The 24,543-nt window shown below is 42.2% G+C and overlaps 3 protein-coding genes and 1 long non-coding RNA gene across 6 annotated transcripts; 1 reads left to right on the top strand and 3 right to left on the bottom strand.

Moving 5' to 3' along the window:
- Positions 1-2,086: 2,086 nt before the first annotated feature.
- Positions 2,087-7,006, bottom strand: LOC130532271 (high-affinity choline transporter 1-like). Its single transcript, XM_057044787.1, has 8 exons — positions 6,620-7,006; positions 6,385-6,498; positions 5,306-5,461; positions 5,069-5,217; positions 4,840-4,974; positions 3,905-4,058; positions 3,480-3,697; positions 2,087-3,411 (listed from the first exon to the last, which is right to left on the bottom strand). The coding sequence occupies exons 1-8, from the start codon at positions 6,801-6,803 to the stop codon at positions 2,917-2,919; spliced, it is 1,605 nt and encodes a 534-aa protein (XP_056900767.1). The 5' UTR covers positions 6,804-7,006; the 3' UTR covers positions 2,087-2,916.
- A 4,919-nt stretch (positions 7,007-11,925) lies between these two features.
- On the bottom strand, positions 11,926-12,880 carry LOC130533142 (uncharacterized). The gene is made up of 2 exons (XR_008952492.1): positions 12,778-12,880; positions 11,926-12,207 (listed from the first exon to the last, which is right to left on the bottom strand). It is a non-coding gene; the product is annotated as an uncharacterized LOC130533142 (long non-coding RNA).
- A 625-nt stretch (positions 12,881-13,505) lies between these two features.
- On the bottom strand, positions 13,506-16,099 carry dscc1 (DNA replication and sister chromatid cohesion 1). Its single transcript, XM_057046315.1, has 9 exons — positions 15,793-16,099; positions 15,274-15,442; positions 15,055-15,189; positions 14,841-14,931; positions 14,626-14,764; positions 14,498-14,550; positions 14,255-14,409; positions 13,997-14,145; positions 13,506-13,885 (listed from the first exon to the last, which is right to left on the bottom strand). Exons 1-9 carry the CDS (start codon positions 15,960-15,962, stop codon positions 13,774-13,776), a joined length of 1,173 nt encoding a protein of 390 aa, XP_056902295.1. The 5' UTR covers positions 15,963-16,099; the 3' UTR covers positions 13,506-13,773.
- Positions 16,100-16,273: 174 nt separating this feature from the next.
- On the top strand, positions 16,274-24,542 carry mrpl13 (mitochondrial ribosomal protein L13). 3 transcript variants are annotated; one of them, XM_057046317.1, is made up of 7 exons: positions 16,274-16,647; positions 17,232-17,447; positions 17,600-17,718; positions 17,818-17,878; positions 18,613-18,699; positions 21,283-21,404; positions 24,140-24,542. In XM_057046317.1, exons 1-7 carry the CDS (start codon positions 16,621-16,623, stop codon positions 24,162-24,164), a joined length of 657 nt encoding a protein of 218 aa, XP_056902297.1. In that variant the 5' UTR covers positions 16,274-16,620; the 3' UTR covers positions 24,165-24,542. The 3 variants fall into 3 exon arrangements, with proteins under 3 accessions (XP_056902297.1, XP_056902299.1, XP_056902298.1); XM_057046319.1 differs by having other exon boundaries at positions 16,295-16,647; positions 17,232-17,355; positions 17,679-17,718; XM_057046318.1 differs by having other exon boundaries at positions 16,365-16,647; positions 17,232-17,355; positions 17,625-17,718.
- Position 24,543: the final 1 nt, after the last annotated feature.

The following is a 24,543-nucleotide window of genomic DNA, read 5'->3' as shown; positions in this document are numbered from 1 at the left end:
TCGGGCTGCTTATTCTGCTGTTTAACTGCAGAAAAAGCCACTTTAATTAACAACACTCAATAGAAAACACATAACCTCGCTTATGGTGTCCAGGTGCAAACAATAATTAAAACTAATTAAACACATTAACGACCAAAACTCAATAAATGGAACATTAACATTGAAAGTTACAAAGGATAACATTTACAACAAATAAAAAAACAGGGTTAACACAAACCTGAACCCACAGAACACACTGCTACAAAGCATGCTGGGAAATTCCCACTCTGACCCTCCCCAACACGCTACAATATGTTTGCTCTACTGAGCGGGATTATCAGAATTACCCTAACATACCAAACGAATGCGACATTAATAAACATGACACAGTATAAATTGCACAGAAATATGTGGTATGAAACTGCAAAGAATGAAAGAAATCGGTTTTGTTTTAATTTCCCTGCGCAGTTAAGCTCAATAAAGGAAACCGTTGTGTGGGTGGACATTCTTCACAATACCCTTTATATTTAAGAGAGTTTCGTGCCCGCTAATAGCCAGCTGGATGAGCTTACTGACATTTTAGGCCGCCACATGCGGTCCGGGCTTGTCTCAGATGTATATGGCGCGTCGTCCCCGCCCAACCCAGCCCCGAGCGCGCACAGGAAAAAGCAACATTCCATATAATCACATCAGGAATATTGATGCGGACATAGAACATTAATTAACCAGGAGAATTCATCCCGGTAAAACCAGGACAGACTACTACAGACACCTACTACAGACACTACTGTCACCCAATTAAAAAAAAGGCTGGGATAAATGCTGTCTTACCTATATATTTATCTATTATGCTGTGTATGTGTTTATGTGCTACTCTGGTCCGATACAGCTAATTTAAAATGGCAAAAATCCTTTTGGTTCTCTTTCGAGAGTTTCCACAAAGTTTGTGGATTCCCAATTTTTTGAATGGAAGATTCTTCCTACGTATGTAAATATACACAGGCAGATTCTATATTTTCCATAGTTGAAAATATCCATTTTCCCGAAACCTGTGTACGCGAGGCATTACCGTAAATGCTTCCCACAAAAGCGCAGACAGAAATGAGCGCGTTTGTTCTGCATGAAAACTATGCATTGAAACTATTCATGGGATAAAAATATATAACAATACAGAAACAAATCATTGAAAAGGATTTAGGACAGACAGAAATTATTATTAAAAAATTAGATATTGACACTAATTTGTGTAAAATTGTGTACCTGATTTCCGCAAAATTTGAATCTGAAACCAAGTACATTTGAAGGAGGTTTATTTAAATGCTACATCAGAATTTTCTAAAATTCGTTAAGGGGGTGTCCTGAGGTGGAGTACTATGAGGCTGAAGTGAAAAAAGGGGTGATAACTAGGATCTTCCCCAAAATCTGATATATGAATTTTCCCCAAATGCTTTCATCGTTCCAAAATTACGTTACGAAAGTCTTTTTTCCACTTTGGTATACATATTCATTGTTTCGATGAATACTCCATGAAAACCAGTGGCGGGCCGTGCATTTCACACCTGGGCCTTCAGTAGTGCTCCGTCTGAATCAGTCCAACCCTCAATGACTATTTTATGGCTCTAAAACTTCTACTGCAGGTACACCTGCGACACACATAAAAAAGCATCAAAGATAACCTGATAAAATTGCAATATTATTTAGGAATATAGCAACATTTTACTCACCAAAAATCCTGATTATTTGTACACAACATCCATCCTCCTTTATTTATTTGAACATTATTGAGACCCGTTCAAATTCGCCCCGATTAAGCACCCAAACTCACAGTTTAAGTCAACATGAGCAGGAACATGTGAAGTGGAAGGAAAAAGATAGAGAAAGTTAACGAGAGAGTAGAGAGACAGCAAATGATGTTGAAAGTTCAGCAGGCAGACGGTATTGGAAAAATGTCAAAATACAAAAACTACCAGGATCATTACACACCGTCGCCCACAATGTTGGAGTTAAGTAGTTATCGCATGTCAGCGATCAGCTGTGACCAGATGGATCGATACAGTTTTCAGGGTTTACACACGTTCTCCATCAAGAACAAAACATGGGGTCCAACGAAGAGGCAGAAATATTTTATTCCGACTTCATGAGCAACAGTGTATTGGTGAGATGGAAACGTTCATGGTGAGGCCGAAACACCCAAAGTGGTCACATCTCATGTCACCCGGCGTTAAACTAGTTAAACTAGTTTGCGGCTCTCTTCTCTTATCTAAGCAAAGCTCAAGGAAAAAATTATCTCATGCTCAATAAACTCTTGATAATGAGAAATCCGAGGTGCAGCCAGTCAAACACGGTTCGACGGTCGCCAAAATGAACGTTTTTCCGTTTTGTTTTGTTTTTGCCAAATTGCTTCAACTGGAAACAATATGACTTCAGTTTTTAAAAAAGCTAAAAAGACAGGCAAATTTTATCTCCCATTTACCATGTTTTGGTAATTATTTTAGTTAAAGTGATTTTTAAAAAAAAAGTGAAATAAATACAGTAAACAGCAACGTAGAAAAGGAGACCTTTTATCTAGCACCGAGGACCCTCTTTGATTAATGTACGGCTCTTAGATATCAATTCAATCAATTCGAATTGTGTTATTGGTATTACTGTTGTACTCTGTGCATATTCGTAATTATTTGTATTTCCTTTAATTTTATTTGAATGTCCTTATATTTCCTCTCCCCAGCACAGTGGCAACAGTAGTTCCACAAACCTTAGGGTACGGTACCAAGCTACAAACTTATTAATTAAGTCACTATTTTCCTCCACCAAGAAAACCTACTTTTGGAATCTTCAAAGAAACTCTTTACAGTTTTTGGTGCAACTTACAAGTATTGGGTAAACAAAATCTTTGCCAAAGAGGCGGTAACAAAACATGATTAGAGAATTATATTTGCTTTAAAGTTTTGTGTCCATGGTGCCAAGATGGGACTTCCTATATCTCCGTTTATCTACCTGAAACGCTTGCAGTACATCCCAAGACTCGGGAATCTTTTTGTGATGGAAGCCCAGTTCCGTCAGCTTTGATATCCCGACAACGCACACAAACGAGCAAATCACAGCAAAAGTCCTGAAGGGAAAGTACTGTATAATCACCCCGTCTATCTCCCTCCACCATGGGTACAGGAGGAGAGCAGGGATGCCGAGTCCTGGCTCGCCAGCTAGAATACGTAGCACCATCCCCGCTACAAACCCAGCAATCATACCGTAACCATTGGCGAAGCTAACGTGCAGCACACAGGTGAGCTGTGGGAATATGATGCAGTAGAGGAGATCGCCACTCAGTATCCAGAGAGCAAACACACTTTTTTCACCAAATGCCAGACTCATTCCTGCCAAGCCCACCACCACCAGGCTGCCACGGATCACCCACTGCAGCTCCCGGTCCGAGGCCTGCAGGAAGACAAATGAATAAAGACGTCGACCCCGTTCTTCATAACAAACCACTCACGTGCACAGACCTGCTTCCTCAAACATCTTTTGTATATGTTTTGCGTGAACATGGATGCGGAGGACAGCAGCGCAGAGTCCATGGATGACATGACCGCTGCAGCTATAGAACCGATGCCCAACACTGACAACCAGGGGGGTGCCAGGTACAGCATGGCCAGGGGGAGGATGTTCCCTGCCTCGCCACGCTCGAAGGGAGAGGGCAAACCATATGCTGTCATATTCCAGTCTCAGAGGGAGAAGAGCGGAAACCAAGGGGGGAGAAAAGAGTATTCAAGTGAGTAGGAACTCATCTGACCAACGTCATCAAACATGTTCTTTGGATTTTCATTTCTTTTCTTTTGGCAAAGAAAATGTGTCATTCCTCCCTCAGTATCTGTCTTCCCAGACTCCAAAGGTGTTCCCCCTAAAGCCAATATTCCTGAGAACAAGTTACCTGCAGATGCAGCCGCTGCCGCGATTGCAACGGAAGGGATTCCCATGATGAAAAAGGGCAGAGCGGCGGCGTAACAGATGACCTGAGCTTGTGTGGTCGAAGCAGCAGACAGGATCCTCTGGTAAAGAGCTTGGTAGGACAGTCCCCCCAAAGCCTGTGACACACATGCACAGAAAATTGTAGAAAAACATATAACCCACAGCACAGAAGGTGGCTCTTTTTTGAGATCATAGCTAGCCCAAAGTGCCACCTCTGTGCCAAACACATGCTGGTGTAAATAAGGAAGGAAGTTATTGGAATATAAGGAATTACTTATTGTACAGCTCCCTTTTTTGGGTAAGAACATTACTAACAAGCTGGCAACTGCTGGCTGGGACTCACCTCAACACTGTTCTGAGTGTAAAAATCAACCCCTTAACAAATAATCCAATCTCTTGGACATTTGATAGAGTATTGCCAGTGCAGACTGGGACCATCCCAGCAGGGCTGTGGTTTTAAGAATGCTAAACATTGGCTGTTGTCACACATATGTCATTTTTTATGATCCCAACATATCAACTTTGAGGACTTCCTGTTCATTTGTTGCACAAAAAGCCAGTGGCCCAATACAGAGATAATCCAACAATAAAGGCATTATGCTTGAATGCCGAATACAGATTTGTGCGTACTGGGAGAACTCTCACCCCACCCCTGGAAAGGTTTGGAATTTTCCATGCATGGGTGATTGATTTCATAGATGACAACCGCTAACAGAGCTACTCTGTGAATAGTCTAGTAAAAAGAGAATTAACATTTTGTAGCTTGAGGAATTGAACTGCAGCTTTTAAAACTTTACAGTAAACCCTGAACATGTATGTGTTTATGATTAACTCAAGTAAACATTGATGCAAATGGAGGAAGAAGAATAGGCAAATTAAACAATGAAAACATCTCACTAATAGCAGAAATTCATCAATCCATTTTCCTGTATCTTCCAACTTCAGCTCCCCCACCCATGTGGAGTGTGACTGGTTGAAATGGGACGCCCCAGTAACTGCAGGACTGAGAACTATAAAAGGAATACCTATATACTAGAGACAGACAGAGAGAGGGAGGGAGGGGGGGTTATATGTAAATGAATTTTTCTTTTTTATTGCTTGAGTGCTCCAACTTCATGTTCCTAACCAGGCTGACAAATATGAAGAGCAGTTGGATGACATCTGTGTAGGTGACAGCATAGAGGCCCCCCAGAAGGGTGTAGCCGATGCACACAGATGCTGAGATAACGATGGAGATGGTCGAGGACAGCCCAAGAATTAAGGCCATGGTTCCTCCTAGGAAGCAGGCAGAAGACACAAGGAAAGAAGCTTTAATTCCAAACACAAACAGATGGATAGCCTCCTGGAGGTCAGGGCCAGTTACCAAGAGCAGCGAGGATGCAGGCGACCCATAAGATGTCAGCGATTAAGGCAGGAATGAGCAGCAGCGTTGTGTACACGTTGCCGTAACGCTGCTGAAACGGGTCCATCATGGTGACGTAATTGCTGGACCGCATTGGTTTAGCAAAAAACAATCCTCCTTCAGAAGAGAGAAAAGCCTTTGTCATTCAACATGATGTTTGTCGTCAGATTAACAAATCAACATATTTTTTTCTTCAAGCTTGGTTGCATAAGAGTAGAAGACCCTCTTAGAAGTTCACATTCATTTTAACATCTTAATTGTTTGATGTTTGAAATCAAAGGTGCAAAGCTAATACAAAAACAAATGTTGTTAATCCCAGATGATGTTAAAGTCCCCGGGTTACACCTGGTGACGGATCCAGTTGATGGAACAGTGGGTTAAAAGCTCTGATAAAAATCCTTCTAGGCAGGAGCGGACAAATAAAGTGTGGATTTGTGAATTTTTGCTAATGCTGACTGGACTCCAGCACACATGCCATAAAAAGAAGGAAGAATGTGTGACTACGCGTGCCAAAGCCTCCGGATTACTGTGTAACAGCGGAACGCCTATATAGACGTCGGTCGTGCAGCAGTCACATCGTACGATTTGTAACCAACACGGACGGGCGAGTGAATGTCACGTCACCTCAGACTGAAAACAGGCTTCTTTCCATGCAGGTATCAACACTGCAGCACAGGCACTAGTGCACTTTGATTTTAGTCGTAAAATGTGAGCATTTTGTGTCTCGTTTGAAAAAACAATCATGCATAAATCCCACACCTAAAGAGCATCTACATGTGTGACTACACACATTGAAAAGGCCCCCTCCCCTTTCCCCCTGTGCGCTGACTGGGTGTCCGATATAAAGCGACTTACTACAGAAGTTTTCTCAGTGTGATATGTCTGTGTAGATTCTCAGTTCTGAAATCGCTGGGTGTCTATATAAGAAGCCTTCTGGATAGAAGGCGAAACGTCTTCAAGAGAAGAAACACAGTCCAGCTGACATAGAAAACTTCCTTGGAGCTCAGTGTGATGCAAAGTGCTTGTCTTCGGCCACTTACCGCAAATAAAACAGACGACGTATGCGAACGGTCCCATGGCCCAGGCCAGACCTTGGTTTGGAGAATAGACTGCCTCGGCAGTTCCCAGAATATAAGCTCCACCGACCCATGTCGCTGAAATAAAAAATACTTTAATTAAGCTTGATTGAGTGATTAATAAGTGATACTATTGAAAAAGAAGTGGGCCAAAGAGTGCCGCGCGCGTCATGACGCACAAGAAAGATTGTCTTTCTACCTGTCAGGGTTAGAATTCCGACCGGGACGTTGATGTTGCGACCACCGACAATAGTGATTTCTGCCTTGCTGCCCCCCAACGTCTTTTCAACTTCCTTTGATTTCCTGAAAGCCCAAAAGCCGATGGCCACTATGACGATGTAAAAAAACACCACCGCCACCAGAGCAGGCACGTTGACAGCCATGGCCGAGGGTTCCACTGAATTTCAGTTGTGATAGACAACACTGCGGGTCCGGAAACCCTATTCCCTTTACCTGCAACATCTAATCACGTGCTCGAGAAAAGGCGTGACTCCAATTACGGTTCTAACCTGGGGACCTGCCGTCTTACTTAAAAACAAAGAAAAACAGGAAAATGTATTGAACCATACTTTCTGATCTGTCTTTAAGGAGCATCTTGACAGGACTTTACTGGACCTTACTGACAGGACTAAATTGACCCCTCCCCCAACAAACATAATTAATGGGTTGGATATATTTTGTCGATCCGCGAGCTTCTTGAAGGACTGAGGTGCCAGAGAGATCATTTTTAAAATGAGTAAAATAGGCGAGATAACCGAAACAAAGTGGAAAACCCTGTTATTTAACAGAAAACGTCTTTAACCTAAAGTAACGTCCCTTTAACAGTGTTCAGTCACACTGGGCCTATTATGCAAACAACGTTCTGAGCAGTAATGAGGGGGGTTCGAACTCTGTTTTGTCTTTATTATGAAACTGTATGGTCCTCTGAAATGTACCTACAGATGTGCTTCCCCAGCTTCTTTGATCACAGCTTGGTAAAGCTTGCTCTGCAGAACATATGTACAGGTGCCAGAGTACACATTGTTCACGTGGGAGTACCTTTGGTCAGGTGCCAGAGTGAACATTGTGCTCATTCCAGCAATCATCATCTTTTTGTTGCAGCATGGAATGACTACTATCAGTGGGGTTGTTGCTGGCCACAGCTGCTGTCATAACGCCCGCTAGCACAATGTGAATATTATATATTCTGATATGTATATGTAGTGGGTCTGAAATAGCCACATATAGTTTATTATGTTAACAGACACCCCCTCTTTTTCATTTTAATATTTGAACCTTTATACGGTTTGCAGAAATCATTGCCACTTTGCACCAGTAGAGGGTGCTTTAACACCAGTGGGTCCAAGCAAACAGTCTATGCTCTGCTTTTGCTCTGCGCATGTGCAAAGAATAAAATACACTGCGCAGCAGTAGCGTGAGCTGACAACTCTCGTGTCGTGTGTTTGGATCCACAGGTATGTAAAATGTACTATTTGTACAGTTCTTTTCAGTTAAACTATGTAGCAACATATAAGCGAAGTCATGAAGGGAAGCTAAGCACTGTAAGATGTTGAAATATGTACTTTATCGTCGTGGTTTGTTATCGGGCATTCCCGTCAGCAAAAGGTTAGTTAAACAAGAGTGAGTGTATATGTGTGTGTGCGTGCGTAGTTCCGACCATAAAAGTTACTGGTGACTAGTTATTGTTTGTTAGTACTATTCTGAGAGTAATTGGTATGGTACTTGCCATGTTGTGTATATGAATGTGAACATTCAAGCGCATGTGCAAAGAATAAAATACACTGCGCAGCAGTAGCGTGAGCTGACAACTCTCGTGTCGTGTGTTTGGATCCACAGGTAGTTATACCGTAGCTCAGCCGCTCAGCGCCCGCCGCCTGAGTGGCTCATGCTGCCGGACCAGAGACCCCTAGCTCTGGCGCCGGTAACATATATTGTATTCTCCCTCTGTACTATGTACAGGTATACAGGGGCCGAGTATCCATTTATCTGGATTACTGTAAATATACTTCCTCTTTGTATATTCCGAATTCTATTCTATTTTATTTTTATCTTACCGGTAATTGTCTCTGTGTGCTTGTTACGTGTCAGGGGAGTTGTTGGTGTTTCTTTTTGTGTTCTTTGTTTTCCGGTGACCTCACAGAGTGGCGCCATCTAGAGGCTGAGAACATCCAGGCAGTTGTGCTGGTGTCCCTCTTCTGCGGTGGGTAGCAGCGTTGCTGGGTTTGGGGTCGTACAGCGACGAATCGTCAGATTCGGCTGAGACAGCAACACTGCCATGCAGGAAAGACGTGCGGGTGACAGGAATCCTATCTTACTTTGTAGCAGCAGTATTGACACTGCATGTGGCACTAGCAAAGTTAGCTCATGATATAGCACCACTCCTGCGGAGGCTTTTACTGCCTCAGATGCTGCCACCACTGCTTTAACGCATGGTGGGAGTGCACAAACTACGGGATCTAGCTTGTGGGAGTAGTAGGCTACTGGCTGCCTCTTATCTCCGTGCTTCTGCAACAAAACTGAAGTCATAAAATCACCTTTGCAATCTACGACCTGCTCAAAAGGCTTCTGATAGTCTGGCAGCTTTAACACTCCAGCACCTACAAGGGCCTGCTTTGTGTGTGTAAATGCTTCTTCAGCTTCAGGGGTCCAAGTTAACACATCAGTCATTGCTAAGGGATTATCATACATCAATGCTTGTAAAGGGGCAGTTATTTTCGCATAGTCTAAGATCCATGATCTGCAAAAATTCACTAGTCCTAAGAATGACATCATCTGCTTCTTTGTTTTTGGTTTTGGGGCTTCAAGCACTGCTGTTTTCCTCGACTCAAGAATAGCTTTACCATTATGTGTCAAAACATGGCCCAGATAAATCACTTTCTGCTTCACCAGTTGCAGTTTGCTTTTGCTTAATTTATGGCCTTGTGAGGCTAGCCAGTGTAGCAATGCTAGCGTGTCTGACCAACAATCTGCCTCTGTTTTTGACGCCATGAGGATGTCATCCATGTAGACGAGGATTTGACTTCCACACAGAGGTTTAAACTTAGCTAATGATGACATCATTACCTGATAGAAGATTGTGGGACTCTCACAGTAGCCCTGAGGTAACCTTGTCCAGGTGTACCTTCGTCCTTGAAACGTAAATGCAAACTAAAACTGGCTGTCTGGATGTACTGGTACAGAGAAAAATGCATTGGATACATCTATCACCGTGTACCACTGATGTTCAGGGTTTAAGTCATTCAGCAGAGTGTATGGATCTGCGACTAAGGGAGACCTAGGGACCACTGCAGTGTTTACAGCTTGCAGGTCCTGCACCATCCGCCAGCCGGTAGATGGTGGTGACTTCCTTACTGGAAATAGGGGTGTATTTACAGGAGATTCAGGACACTTTCTGATGACTCCTGCTTTAAGCAGTGAGTTAAATATCGGAACAATACCCTCCTGTGCATCAGTCTTAAGGGGATATTGTCTCTGGAATGGTCTATAATCTGATTTAGAGATTATTTTTACAGGTTCTGCTCCCTACATCCGTAGGTCCTTCCGACCATAATTCAGGGGGAAGCTCTTTCAGCTTCTCCTCTTCCTCCTGCGTGAGGAAGATGTTTTCTTCTCATGAACTCTGGTCTGTGAGGTGCGTTGCTGGATGAGTCAGCCACCATGTTTTAAGGGGAATGCGCCACACCTGGAACTGATCATTAAAACCAACCTCACCCTTAGGCCTATAGGGCAGGCTGCTCCAGTGTTTTACGTCACATCCCAAGTCTTGCCATATTTTCTTAAGTGGTTTAGCAATAGAAACATGTGGTACAGAGCCTGACACTTTGAATAGCGCTGCTGCTTCGGTGGAAAGGCTTCCTGCCATGCAGACAGCTGTTTGACCACACACATATAGATGCATAATTACAATCATTCGTGGATCTTTGAGTTTAGCAAACTGCTCTGCATAGCTTGATGTGCCGTGAGGGTCTGATTTACAGAATCCACCAGTGCGCTCCACGTGCATGGTTACATGCAGGTCAGTTTGATTGTGGAGCTGGGCTTCAGGCTGTAAGTATGACAGAGCTTTACCATATATCATAGTGATTGGGTCAGAGAATGGAGGGGGCTGCTTTTCAGGAATGTCAAGTGACCAAAATTTACTGCACATCTCTCCTTCTCTTACCCACAGATTAACCATTCTATCTACAGACCACATCCCTTCGGCTGTGGTGCGAATCATCAACTGAAGCTGAGAGATAAGATCTCTTCCTAATAGATTTACGGGACACGTGGTGGAGATCACGAAAGGGGCTTTAAGTGTGATTCCACTTACAGGGTCACAAACATCTACAGGAACTGACATTCTTTCTTTAGTTACGAGACCATTTGCTGATCTCACAAAAATCTGTGTAGAAGTTGGCTTCACGGCTATTGGTTCTCTAATTACTGATTTACTTGCACCCGTATCTACTAAGAATGTTAAAGAATTGCCTAACACGGTCAGTTGTATTTCTGGTTTGCCTTCAGCAAACAGGAAGATGGTTTCTAAGTCTAAAACATCTTCTAAGTCATCTTTTTCCAATTGGTCAAATTTTGTGCCCTGATTTGTTTTAATTTTTGTGACATCTTTTTCCGGTTCTAGTCATTGCTGGGGTGGATTAGAACCTTGCTGCTGTCCTCTATTGTATCTCTGGTCACGTTGTTTCTTTTTGCAATCACGTTCCCAGTGTCCATAATTTTTACAATACCGTATTGGCCCGAATATAAGACGGTGTTTTTTGCGTTGAAAGAAGACTGAAAAAGTGGGGGTCGTCTTACATTCGCGGTCTAGACATTATACCCATTCACAACGCTAGATGGCGCCAGATATATTTAAAGCGAATGCTGAACTAAACGTCCCAGGCCAAAGCGAACCCCTGTCACGAAGAAGAAAAATAAAAATAGCGGTAGCACGAAGAAGAAAAGTAAAAAATAGCGGTAAGAAAGAAAAGAGAAGAAAATAAGAGAAGAGATAACAGAAAATAGAGAAATGTAGCGACAATCTGGAGAAAAGTGGGTCGAAGATATAATCATTTGTTTCAGATGTACTGTAATTATTTTCTGTATAAAAATTAAATTTGGTGTTCAAAAAGTCTTTTCAAACTTGAGTCTTGAAAAAGAGGGGGTCGTCTTATAATCAGGGTCGTCTTATATTCGGGCCAATGACACTGATCATTTTCACGGGAATTGCCTCCTCCTCCCCTTCCGCCTCGGCCTCGCCCACGCCCTCGGCCTCGGCTTGGGAGAGGGTTGGCATTGAAAAACATGCCTGATAATTGGTTCTTACTCTTTTGGCATTGTCTTTCAGCATGCATAGCATGTTGTTCATAGCGGTTTAGGTTACAAGTTCCGAAATCAACTAACTGTCTCTCTACCCAGGTTTTTATCTCTGATTTTGATCCCCCATGTATAGCTTGCTTTAACTGCTGTTGGTAGGGACCTTCTGGTTCTTCCGCATATGGAATTCCACTATTCTTCCGGAACACATCTTTCATTCTCATGCTACAGTCTTCAAAACTTTCGTCAGTCTTTTGTCTCGTGGCCGTAATGGCGCTGTAGTCAGCTCGTCTGGTAAAAGTAGTTCGCATGCGCTCGTACAGTCTGTCGAGTCTGTCATTTAGTTCTTGGCTGCCAGGCTGCCATGGTTGTTGAGTGGCTGGATCCACTGGGACCCAATCTCCTCTAACAGTGCCCCATTTCTTGCCATTAACGCACATGAGGACTTGCTGTGTTTCAGTACCGTTAGTATGGTAACTTCTTAGTAACTGTCTTATGTCTTGGATGCACGACTCTACGTCCATTTGGGGCGAGGTTATGCCATCACAAGCTTTTTTACAGTCTTCTGGAGTCCAGGTTCTGTACACCAAGATAGTAGGATCTTGACCCTCCCCACCAGCTTGTGGGTTTGCAACCTGGATCAGTGGGTACATCTGCACAGTGTTGTCCTGCATATGGTAATTTCTGCACTTGGCTCCCGATGGAGAGGGGCCCAAAAAGGGATTAGTGTTCAGAGCCAGGGGATCTAAGGCTCCGGGCGGGTCCAATAGGACCGCCTGAGGGGGAGCTGGTGGAGCAAGAGGTGGAGGAACATACGGAGGAGGCACGTTTATCAGTTGACTCCTACATCCTGTTTTGTTGTCCTCCGCCCTCACGTACGCACTCAGTGATGGGTAAAAGGGGTTCTTATTTTTCTCTTCTTTTTCTCTTTTTCTTGATTTTGTTTTTCTCTTCTATATTTTGATTCAGTGAGCCAGAGATGACATTGTGTCAACCCCACATTTACTTTTGGATGTTTCTTTCCATATTCTATTAAATCTTCTTTTAATTTTGTAATATTACCTGGCCTGTCTAAGTTACCATCCCAATCGAACTTAGTCATCCACAGCTGGACATATGAGCATGAATCTGGATGCTTATCTTCCATGTGTTTACATGATGCTGGGGGTGTGTGTGACGGCCTGCCCATGTGTTTTGTTTTGTTTACCCAGAGACTTGGTGGGTCGTCAGTGAGACTGGTTTCACCTGCGAGCTGGAAGGAGCCAGAGGGCATAAAAGGGGCGGTTCTCCTTTGTCTCTCTCTCTGGCTGGGCTGCTGCCACCATACCTCATGGCCGTCTCATCATTTTTAGTTTGGGTTTGAATCCTTATTTCAGCACTCTTTGGGTTTCTTAATAAACATATCCAGATAATTTGATCTTTCTGTGTGCTGATTCCCTCCTTTTGTTACAACTTTGAGCCAAGTCGTAACAATACCATTTGAGCTAGTAAAATTACTGCAAGGCCAGGAAGAAAAATAAAGAATTTTCTACATAATCTCCAAATATGTCTACAAGGAGATTGACAACCCTTAATTAAGATATTATCAAACATTGTTTTGATGTTGTTGGAACCTGAGTTGAGCAGAGACTCAAACACAGTAAAAAAAAGTTTTATAGAACTCCACTATGAAACAACTGGTGATTCATTATGGTTGCAAGCTTTAATATTGTTAATAATTAATGTCCTCTTCAGTATTAACCTGGTTGGTATTCATCGACACCTTCGAAAAATAGGATTATGAGAGGTTGTTGCTGTGACAAGAATAAATTATTTATTAAAACTGAGTGATGTGTATTGAGAAATGTTATAACGATTATTTGATATCTTACAATTAATCCTTTATTAATCAATTTCCCAACAATCTCATGATTGCAACACCAGAATGGTAACAACATACAACCAAATGTATATATCCCACCAAGTTTTGTAAAGAGATTCCTCTGTTGAACTTGCAAGTTTCCTGAACAAAAGCTAATCACATAAAGGCTGAAGCTCATTACTGGACAGGCCATATATTCACGTAGCTACAGGTCGTCTGGAGTTAAAGACCTTGATTCCATTCTGCATTGAAGAGCGAGCATATTTGGTCAGAAGTGCACCGGTGGTCTGTTTCTCTCCACACAGGTCCCTAAAAAGAAAAAACACAACAAAAAATGTGTGATCCAGTTCTACACTTGAGACAATGAGTTAGATTCACGCCTGGATTCTTTTGATGTTTTCCAAAACGTGCAACACCTACTGTATGTAAGGTGTGATGTCATCTTCCGTCCATTTCTCCCTGAGCGTGAAGAGGTGGTGGAAGCGCTCCAGTGTGTCCTCTGGAAGATCCTCCACCCGCAGTAGGCAGATGGTCTCAGGGTGGGAGGCTTGGTCCACCAGGGCAACACTCTGCAACATTTGCCGTGCCGGAGGTTTAGCAAGCAGACAAAAGGTGCAACACTTTCATAATATCTGAAGATAGGCGAGACCACAAGCATGTTTTTTTAAGCGTACTAACCTTTAGTTGATCCAGTCTCGTGCTCATTCCCTCAGGGACACTCTGCTGCCAGACTTCCTGAAACTCCCTCAGGTTGAATTTAACAGCGTTCTGAAGTAACATCAGTGCCAGACCCCGACAGACCTTATCCTCATTAAGTGCATAAAAGACCTGGTCTGTGTAGAGAAAAGCAATACAGTGGTGTTCTCAAATGGTGTCATCATGTCTGTTTGGGAATCTACTAGTGTCAACTAGCGTAACTACCGTTTTCACTATAGCGTTGGCCATAGCAGTTCAAACAGTGCTCAATCATCTCTCTGTATTGAAGGAAGGTTCAAAATTAATTTCAGCTTACAATTTTGTTTTTTAATTAGCTCCCTAAATAGCCTTACTTGGGTTCCAGTGGAGCCAACTCTTCAAGACAGGTTTGGAGGGGTACCTGATCAAAAGACCACGACTCAGAATCCACGAGCTGAGTCAGATGACCGAGCACCTTCATCTCATAGTCAAAATCCAGTATCCTCCAGTAGCCTTTAAGGCAGAAAAGACATGCTCACTAATCTTAGAATGGTTATCCAAGTGGTCATTTCCACAAACATTACGTTACCATCAATCTGGCAAGCATGGATGGTCTCCAAATGGGTGTTTATCTCTTGTTCACTGGCCTGAATCCTCTCCAGGAGGTCCAACATGGTGTACTAATAAAGAACACAGATTAAATGGAGCTATTTACTAACACAAGTAACTGTGACTCTGCATAAACCATTTTGGTACAGATCACTTGCTGAAATTATTACCACAAAGCTGACTAATATTTATACCCTGTTCTCAGTGTTCTCTTCCTGCCCTCCTATAGCTGGACCCTCGTAAGGATTTTCCATTAAAAGCTTCTTCAGTTTCTTCAGTTTAGGACGCTGTTTCCTGAGCTCCCAGTAGCTGTTACAAAATCCCCAGATCTAAAATAGAAGTAAGATAGTGTTAATAATAAAGTGCTTCTGTGACATACATGGCATGCTTTTGTGTCTTTGTCATTTCCAAACCTCTGTGTGTGCCACGTGAGAGACGCCCTCGCTGTTTGTGACATGATTTGGTTTTCTGCATTCTGGCACAAACAGCAGCAGATTGGACGTGTCAGCTATCTTTAAATCGTAGGTCGTGTCCACGCTGCATAGAACTGCACGTTCATCCTTATCTCCCCGAATTACTAGACTGGGCGTAAAGACATAAATTTAAACACCCCTGTGTCAATAGACCTGTTGACTTTCTATTAGGCTTCACAACATCACACAAAAATGGGGATATATTGTAGATACAGAATTTATTATATAAAGTCACAAACACAAGAAATAAGATGAGTTCTTGTTTGATATTACTCTACAGTTTGCAATACATTACATGTGATATAAAACATGTGTCTAAATTAACTTATAGGGGATATATCGTGACCAACGAATCAGTACTGAAATGGAAAAAATTATGACAAAATAGAAGCCAATTGGTCTTATGTTTGTTTGTTTTTTTAGTCACACTCTAAATAATATCAACAACTAATATCATACCTTTGTCCAGCTTCAATGTGTTTGCACAAAGTGTCGTCCAGCTCCATCAAACAATAATCTGCAGAAGAAACACTTTCTCCGAAAGACAGACAGTGGATTGTTTTTTGGAGATCCTCTTCTTTCAGTTTGGCAATTTCCAGTGTGGCCTGTACCTCCTCTAATGTTCTCATTTTGTGTCAGGTAAAGCTTTACGATACGTCAAAGTAGACTGCAATACAAATGTTCTATAAAACAAATAACATGAACGAACTTGAAGCAAATTCCTGCCTGTCAAAATTCCCCGCGCTCTTCTGAGGTTGGAAGGAAGTGACGTATAATGTCTTCTTCGTGGAAACTTGGGGTATTTTGGACGCTGTTTTTTATTTTACCGGCCCCTAAAGGAGACATATTCCTGGCACAACAATATCATATATATTTCACGAAATATTAATAGTTATTTGGTGGTTAATGACACAAAAATAAAGAGAAATTCAGTGAATAAAATGGCAATTCTTTAGTTTGACGATCTCGGAGAAAAAAGAAATTCCTTCAGCGACAGGTTTGCTGCGTCACGTAAAAATACACCCGAGTAGAAACGATTTTTGTCAGATAAATTCCAGTACACCCATTTATCACTAATAATGATGAGTATAAATTATGGATTGCAGTGCTATTTTGAACCTCCATCATAACTGTATACTTTGTGTGAGTTTGTGCGATAGAGGATAGTTTTAATGATGTCGGAACACTGATGTTTCACTGAATGTTTTACCCGAGAAAAATAATCAGAAGAACCGCCACTCACGTTAAGGGTCAAATTGTTAAGAGAGTATTAGCAGCAGTGTGAAAATGTCTAGTTTTTCAAGATCTGCCCAGGTAAGCATATTGTCTTACAGTAATAATTTTCAACTTCTTTTACTTATGTCCATGTTTTTCGACGTAAAGATAAACATGTGGAAACGTGGTTAGCCAATTAATTAGCGACTGTCTGCAAATACTGGATATAATTGTAACCTACGGTATACATGTGTATTGTCACAAGTCCTTCTTGTAGTTTACACACAGGGTTTAACGTAGTTATGTTCAGAGCGCATAGATCTCTATTGTCTTGCTGTGGATTAGCGCTTGTGGTAATGCTGCGTTGTAATTCAGGCGACCATGAATGAAGGGTTTTACAAGAATTTGCTGTGTATTAGTGTAAATTTGTAGTGTACAGTAAATTTTAAACACATTTAGCCAAGTTATCATTTGTCTTTTTACCACTGTCACATTCCAAAATGTCCTTCATGTAAAGATGATTGCAATAGCTCACTTGAAGTGTTAGGCCCATGTATCAATGCTGAATGAGATTTCTTAAACCCCCAAAATTTGTGGGTTTAAGAAAAGGCCTAATAAGATGACCTTGGGTGACAAGTGATTTTAAAAAGTAATTTTTTTAACATCTCTGTTTTCCCATTTAGCAATGGGCAACATTTGCCCGTTCCTGGTTTCTGATTGATGCAAGGATGCAGCCTCCTGGGAAGATTGCAGCCATGACTTCTATTAGGTTACAGGGAAAACACAAACCTATTTATCATGCGCTGAGTGAGTTTGAGCTGTTACACAACATACCTCATGTTGTGAATGATATTTATATCATTATGCTGAGAGTAAAGCTAGCTCTGGATGATTTTATAGTGAGTTAAAATAGTAGTATTTGTGCATTTTTGTGTCCGTGAGACCTGTCTGTTATTCTGGAAGAGAAGCTCTTCTACTTTATGTGTGTGTGTGTATGTATGTGTGTGTGTGTGTGTGTGTGTGTGTGTGTGTGTGTGTGTGTGTATATAAGAATCAATGTTCGAATGCCTTTGCAGGTGACTGTGGGGACCATGTGGTGATAGTAAACACCAAACACATTGCTTTCTCAGGAAATAAATGGGAACAGAAAGTCTATTCCTCTCACTCAGGGTATGTTTTTATTGAAATTTGTGGCTTTGCCCTGTTTGCTGAACAATCTAATGAATGGCTGTTTATCCCATTTCTGTGTGTTTTCTTTCCCGCCTTTAGTTACCCAGGTAGTTTCAAACAAGTCACTGCTGCCCAGCTGCACCACAAAGACCCAACTGCTGTAAGAATCACTGACCATTACATATTTTTTCCAAACGGAGAAAGAATTTTATAAATTTAGATATTCCAATAAACCTTTGACTGAATTTTTATGTTTTTCCACACTGTTTTCTTGGTGATTAATCTTGCCGTTCTATGTTGGTATCTGTTGACCTTTAGCCCTTCTTACAGATGTGCACCTCGTGCATATATGTACATTTCAGAGAGGAGGCATCAGGAGTTGTTGATTGGAACTGGTGGTGTTTTTTTAGTTTATTCTGAGCTCAGCGTGAGGGATGACAGTTCAAGGATATTTCTAAAAGATTCTCTTGTGTTGCATATTCATGATTTCTTCACCGTTACCAACACAATGATAATTAAATTCCGAATTTGTAGTCACCTACATTCTGCCCTGATGGGTGTGGAGCCAGACATTTGACTTTAAGAAAAGGTTAAAAATAAGTATACTGACAACTTTATTATCGTTTATGCTGACAGTATATACTATTGTTATCGACAGTGGTGGCTGATATGCCATATTTTGTAAAAGAGCTCCTGTCACACAGGCCAAACATGATGCATACTCAGATGTTTAGAGGCCCAGTTGAGTTGTGACCTCTGTCTCTATCTCTCTGGTGCAGAGGGAGAAAACCATCCAAAGAGACAGGCTTAGATGAACTGCCTGGCTTCTGCCATTTGAAAAGTTGCTGTATCTGCCAAACAAAACCCGAGTATCACCACATTTCTTTTCACCAGATTGTGAAGCTGGCCGTGTACGGTATGCTGCCCAGGAATCTGCACCGGCGCACCATGATGCAGCGGCTACACATCTTTCCTGAGGATGTAAGTCAAGAACCTTTTTATCTCTCCCAGCCGGTGATATTGTTAGAGTCATTTTCATTACCACATAGGCAGGAATGAAAGAGTGCAGATCTTAAAAGGTGTTTGTATTTTCATGTCTGTATATGGATTCAATGACATTGTGGTGCAGATCAGATCGGGTCTGCTGAACACATTAAACACATGTCATGATCATCACAAAGGCCTGAAAAACAAAGTACCGTATTTTCACAACCATAAGGCGCGCCGTATTATAGGGCGCACCTTCAATTAACAGCCTATTTTAGAAATATTTTCATACACAGGGCGCACCGTGTTACAAGGCGCATAGTATAGAAACTGCGTAGTGCCTGTGGTTTCATGACGCGTTCACTAGATCGAGCTGCGCTAAAAGGAATGTCAATAAAACAGCCAGATAAGTCAGTCAAACTTTATTAATAGAATACAAACCGCCGTTCTCACAACTCTATTCACTCCCAAAACGAATAAACAGCTGTTTTATTATTTTTCCCGAGTGACGTAATGTTTTCGCGTAATACAGTTCGTTTAATAACAGCGAGTTATAACAGGCAGTGCAACATTTTTATCACAAGTGGATAGTGGAGTTTAATAAATCTTCGATTTAGTGCAACATTTTTATCACGTAGTACCGTTGCGGTAAATCAAACGTTAGTGCAAACACAATATACGGTAACTCGAACTCTCGAAGTAGTGCAAAGCGATAGCAATAGCAATATAACAATAGCAATATAACAACGTTGTTCAAACGGTAATTTCCATATTCACAGTATGACCAGCCTTGTTAAGTTGTAAACACACAAAAGAAACACGTAAAGATCACTTTATCAGTTCATTCCTCATCCAGGAATCCCTCGAATTCTTCTTCTTCGGTGTCTGAATTGAACAGTTGTGCGAATACGGCGTCCAACATGGCCGGCTCCGTCTCGTCAAAGTCGTCATCAGGGTCGGTGTCGCTGGTGTTGTCTGGCATTTCAGTGACAATCCCTGCCTTCCTGAAAGCTCGGACCACGGTCGATGCCCAGGCATTTACGATCCACTGGCCGATAGTGACGTATGACGCTCGGCGCCGTCTCCCCGTCTTGGTGAACGTGTGTTCGCCGTTCGTCATCCACCGCTCCCACGCAGTTCGCAGTCTAGTTTTGAATGCCCCGTTGACACCAATATCTAGCGGCTGGAGTTCCTTTGTTAATCCACTTCTTGCTTTGTTTCCTCGGAAGCTCCGTTGAGTCTTCTTTACCTGGCGCAGGTCGTCTTGTTGCTTCCTCCACTTCCGCACCATTGATTCGTTCACGTTAAATTCTCTTGCCGCTGCTCTATTTCCGTGTTCAACTGCGTGACTGATAGCCTTCGGTTTGAACTCTGCGTCAAAAGCGCGTCTCTTGCAAGGAGCCATTTTGGGGTCTTTACAGACAGAAATGGTTTGGGACTGAATTTACTGCTGTTACCTCGGCCACGCCTACTGACTACGGTAGCCGCGATTAACCAATATTACCGTAATCCATACAAAAGGCGCTCCGGGTTAAAAGGCGCACCGTAGATTTTTTAGAAAATTCTAGGCTTTTAGGTGCGCCTTATAGTTGTGAAAATACGGTATAACTAGAAATGATGTGTCAGAAAGAAACAATTGCTGCTTCAGACACAAAAGAACTCCATCAGACTACATCAAAATTAACAATTCAATGGATTTCTTTGAAGTAGTTTGAACTGTGAATATATCTCGGCTGTCACAGCTCTTAAAGCTCTTTTTTATTTCATTGAACCTTTTGCAGGAGTTGAGGAAGAATATTAGGAGCAGAAAGAGAGTAGGTAATTGGATAATTGGAGTCTGGTTGAAATCGGCTAAAGCCCACAGACACTATATTTAATGAAAATCCATGTGAGATCTATATTAGATTTTAAGGCGCTTAAAGGTTTGAAAATTGGCCTGACTTTAGATCTTTCCATGCACTTGTTGAGATGCAGGATTCTGGAGAAATATACAAAAAGGTTCTGTAGTTTTGGCAAAGGAGTGCGACTTTGATGGCGTTGCCTGAATATTAGGTGACTAAAATAATTTCCCTTAACTTCGAGCCATAGTCTTTAAATTGGGGGAGCGAACCTGAGTCGTGTCAGCGTTGCAGCTGATTTTGTCAGTGCAGTTCAAAGACGTGGCCTCTGGCACGCTGCAGCATTACAATTTCACGGGTTCCCGAAATAATGCGAAACATTGCGACGAGAAGCCGTTTCGTCACACCTCGCGGCTTGTAAAGGGACTAAAATGAAATATCTGACCTCAGCAGCCTGCTCACAGATTAGCTAGATGTAATGCTTATCAAATCTATCGTGCTTTCACAGCCGGCAATGAAACAAAATTGGACATTGGGCATAATTGAATGTATGAATAGAGTCAAGGAAGAAAAATCTGATAGTTTTTCAGAATTATAGTTTTTAACATTCGCCTGCTTCAGTTCACAGTGGTGTTTTCAATTATGAAATAAATCTGAATTACAATGACTGGAAAGTAAAATCGGCTCTTTTATTTCTCGTTTTCTCTGTCCCCCCCACCCCACACCGACCGCTCCTCAGGAGCTGCCGGACGACATCCGTGCAAACCTAACAGAAGAGCTGCCTCAGCCCCGAGAAATCCCCAGAAAACTCGACGAGTACAGTCAGGAGGAGATGAATGCCTTCCCCAGGCTGTGGACGCCGTATGTAGAGCACACACAAATACAGGCAGAGTCCATAAACACAGGAAGCATGCTGGCGTGACTGTCTATAAAATACGCCTGTACAGGCGGATGAGAACACACTATTTTTGTGCACACACAAACATCATCATCAAGTGACTTCCACATGCTTCAGCAGGGTGACACTGAAATAAGCCCTAATGTTCCTCCTCTGACTGAAGAGGTCAACACACCCACTGAGGTGGACATTCTCAGCCATGCTCATGTACAGTTTTGTATATGTGTTAGGAATATTGCATCAAACAATCATCTGACATATACATTTATTGTTGTTTTACATATGTCAAACCTCCATATGTGCAGTTCCATGTTTTGATGCCTTTTATCATGTAGGACGTAGGATTGGGCTTGTATTGACATAGAGCAGCCAGACGGGGGCGATATATTATTACTGCTTAGAGGGTTTTGGTGTAAAGGATCGCCCATCGTGACATATGTATAATGCTGCCATCTGCACCAGTAATTATTATATAATAAAAATCTGTCAGAGACAAACGCATGTTTGTGTTACGTTTGACAGATCAGACTTTAGCGAATGAGCAGCGTGCTTCATCAAAATCAACTCTCAGGAAGTAGCCTACAGTACCAAGAAGTGCCATTTGTTCCGTTTTCTTTCAAATGAAGGATGTTCCTTTCTGCAGAAGTGTGGTGCAGTCTCCTGCAGGAGGATCATTATTAGAAGCTCAGTCATTGTAACACACAGGATATTTTCACCATCATCAGCATACAATCAAGAGGGCGCGTCCAGACCCTGTGTATGCTTGATGGCACTTTAAAACCCAACAAATCAGACCTGGCCTGAGCATAACATGAATAAAGATGACAGATTATCTCAAAGACTCATCAGATGTCACCTGTTTCTCCCACCACCACATTTAGAGGAGAGAGAGAGGGCCAGCATATGTTTTTCAGCATAATTATATTCATGACTTTCGCAGGGAAGCATTTTTCCATTTGGAGATGAGCCTGACACGGTGACCGGTGGTTTGCCGTCATGATAATGTAGTCCTGTTGTGCGTCTGCGGGGTTAACTGAGAGCAGCCTTTCATCCACCTGCTCAGCCAGGCCCTTATCCATCTTCTAGGTGTTCGTCCAGGTCAAGGTTGCAGATCACGTCGGGACAGACTTAATAAGATGGCTGGTTGTGTATGTGGGCAATATCTAATATTACATTAAGTTTAATTTTGAGGACACCAGTTACAGCCTCTAAACTACTAACTGTTGTATTGTCAAACCAAATTAAACCACAGCCTCCCCGCATGATGTCTGACAGTCTCATAAATAACATGGAACTTCTGCATTTCTCGGCCGCCCGGATCCTGTCGAGCACGTTATTTATTCTGTTTGAGTATTTGTATCATGCCAACGGCTGCCCTTTATATTTCAGACTGTGAGCCATTGACAGATGACAAATGAGTGGTTGGTGGGTGGGCGGGAAAAGTGAAGAAGCAGGCCGTTTCCACCTCGTGACCTTAACCCCAAACGCTCCAGTAGATGAGACTGGTCCATGTCTATTTGGGCAGCAGGAGGAACCTCTGATCTCATTACCCTGGCAACCAAAATCAAAAACTACTTGTGTGGTTCCCTAAAGAGGCCGTTGAGATGATGTTTTGGTGTTTGAAGTGGTGGATTAGTACTTAAATGGGCTATGAAAGTATCTCAATGACTCTCAATCTGTTACTTTTGGACAAAACATTTGGTTTTAAAAATGGTAAAAGCTCTGAATTTAAACATCTCTCTCTCTCTCTCATGTGCACACATGTGTTGATTTTGGTGTTCGGCTTTGCTGTCGGTGTGGTGATAAATGAGCCACTTCTGTTCCGTCACTGGTCCAATCTTAGCCAATCAGCGCATGTGCTCAGGCCTGTCGCTGTGTGGTCGTCAAGGTCAAACTAATCCTGGTGTATTTAAACGACAGACTTTTGCTTAGTTAGTATCCTTGAAAATTCTACTTCAGCGCACTGTTCATGTGTGTGTCGGTGTGTGTGTATACGCTCTGTAAAGTTTACATCTTGGGGAGGTTGATGAGGTCATACGGTGCAATTGAATCGATGCCCTTTTATTAAATATATAGTTAATATTCTCTCAGAAAACCTTGGAGCAGAAGAGAGAATATTATTGGATATGCAGACTCATTGGCTCTGTCTCTCACACACCAACACACAGCTGAGGCAGAAAATCAACATAAACATACTGTTGTAGATGATGGCAGAGCTATTACAATTGAAAACATGTTTGTTTTTTGTATCAAAGTCAGTGAAGCATTTACTGTTCAAAATGGGGGCGGGATGCATGAAGCCATAATGATTTCTGTGGATCTTCACTGCGTCTTGTCAACTGCTTTAGTGCTGTTGGGGTCACAGGGAGGGTATACAAACTGTGGGTTTGGTGCCTTGTTCAAGGGTACCATGGCAGTTCTCTGGGGGTGTATCTGGTCCTTCCCTACCACCAGAACACCATCTGTGTTGTCTGCACTGGGGCTTGAACCAAGAACCCTCTGCTTCTCAGCAGGCTGAGCTATCAGCCGCCCCACCCACCCTCCATGACAGTCTGGTCTCATTTAAAAAAGAGAAACGATAAGATCCTTTCTGCTTCCGGGTCTCTCTGCAGATCCTCGCTGCGTCTTTCATGATAAATCGATTCTTATTGCAGACCTCTATGCCTCCTCATACTAATGTTTGGTGCTTTGTCCACAGACCTCAAGACTACAAGATGAAATGAAATCCAGGCTGCCGGACGTGACCGAACCCCCAAGTTTACTCCAGATAAATTCCACCCTGGAAGCTACAGTTGAATTTGTTATAATGGGATACCTGATAGCCCGTTGTGGCTGGATCCAGCCTTTCTGTGGCCGTTGAGATGTGTATAGAAACACACAGAACCAATATTTTCTGTCCCAAAACATAAGAAAGCAGTTAAGATATTTACATGTTGTACACACATTTATATGCCCTGTAAAGATATTTATGGGTAGAGCTTCTGGTCTCATCAATAAGAGAAATTATTGGTTCTTCTATCTGTTGTAACTAATAAACATATTTGTTTGGTTGTAATAAAGTTTTTTCCTTTTTTCATTAAAGTTGAACAAATGGCTTAAAAC

Source organism: Takifugu flavidus, chromosome 10 (genome assembly GCF_003711565.1).
Source record: "Takifugu flavidus isolate HTHZ2018 chromosome 10, ASM371156v2, whole genome shotgun sequence".
NCBI classification, from domain to species: domain Eukaryota; kingdom Metazoa; phylum Chordata; class Actinopteri; order Tetraodontiformes; family Tetraodontidae; genus Takifugu; species Takifugu flavidus.
The sequence above is the reverse complement of the archived record's forward strand: the minus strand, read 5'-3'. Positions and strand labels throughout refer to the sequence as shown.

What these genes read in the sequence shown, in the direction of transcription:
- LOC130532271 (XM_057044787.1), bottom strand. Translation starts at nt 6,803, where the DNA reads ATGGCTGTCAACGTGCCTGCTCTGGTGGCGGTGGTGTTTTTTTACATC. An exon ending in CGGAATTCTAACCCTGACAG is followed by an intron (nt 6,499 to 6,619) that starts GTAGAAAGACAA and finishes TTTTTATTTCAG; the next exon opens with CGACATGGGTCGGTGGAGCT. An exon ending in TTGATGAATTTCTGCTATTA is followed by an intron (nt 4,059 to 4,839) that starts GTGAGATGTTTT and finishes TGTGTGTCACAG; the next exon opens with GCTTTGGGGGGACTGTCCTA.
- dscc1 (XM_057046315.1), bottom strand. Translation starts at nt 15,962, where the DNA reads ATGAGAACATTAGAGGAGGTACAGGCCACACTGGAAATTGCCAAACTG. An exon ending in AAGAGAACACTGAGAACAGG is followed by an intron (nt 14,932 to 15,054) that starts GTATAAATATTA and finishes GTTCTTTATTAG; the next exon opens with TACACCATGTTGGACCTCCT. An exon ending in GACATCACACCTTACATACA is followed by an intron (nt 13,886 to 13,996) that starts GTAGGTGTTGCA and finishes TTTTCTTTTTAG; the next exon opens with GGACCTGTGTGGAGAGAAAC.
- mrpl13 (XM_057046317.1), top strand. Translation starts at nt 16,621, where the DNA reads ATGTCTAGTTTTTCAAGATCTGCCCAG. An exon ending in TAGCTCTGGATGATTTTATA is followed by an intron (nt 17,448 to 17,599) that starts GTGAGTTAAAAT and finishes TGTGTATATAAG; the next exon opens with AATCAATGTTCGAATGCCTT. An exon ending in ACCACAAAGACCCAACTGCT is followed by an intron (nt 17,879 to 18,612) that starts GTAAGAATCACT and finishes TCTTTTCACCAG; the next exon opens with ATTGTGAAGCTGGCCGTGTA.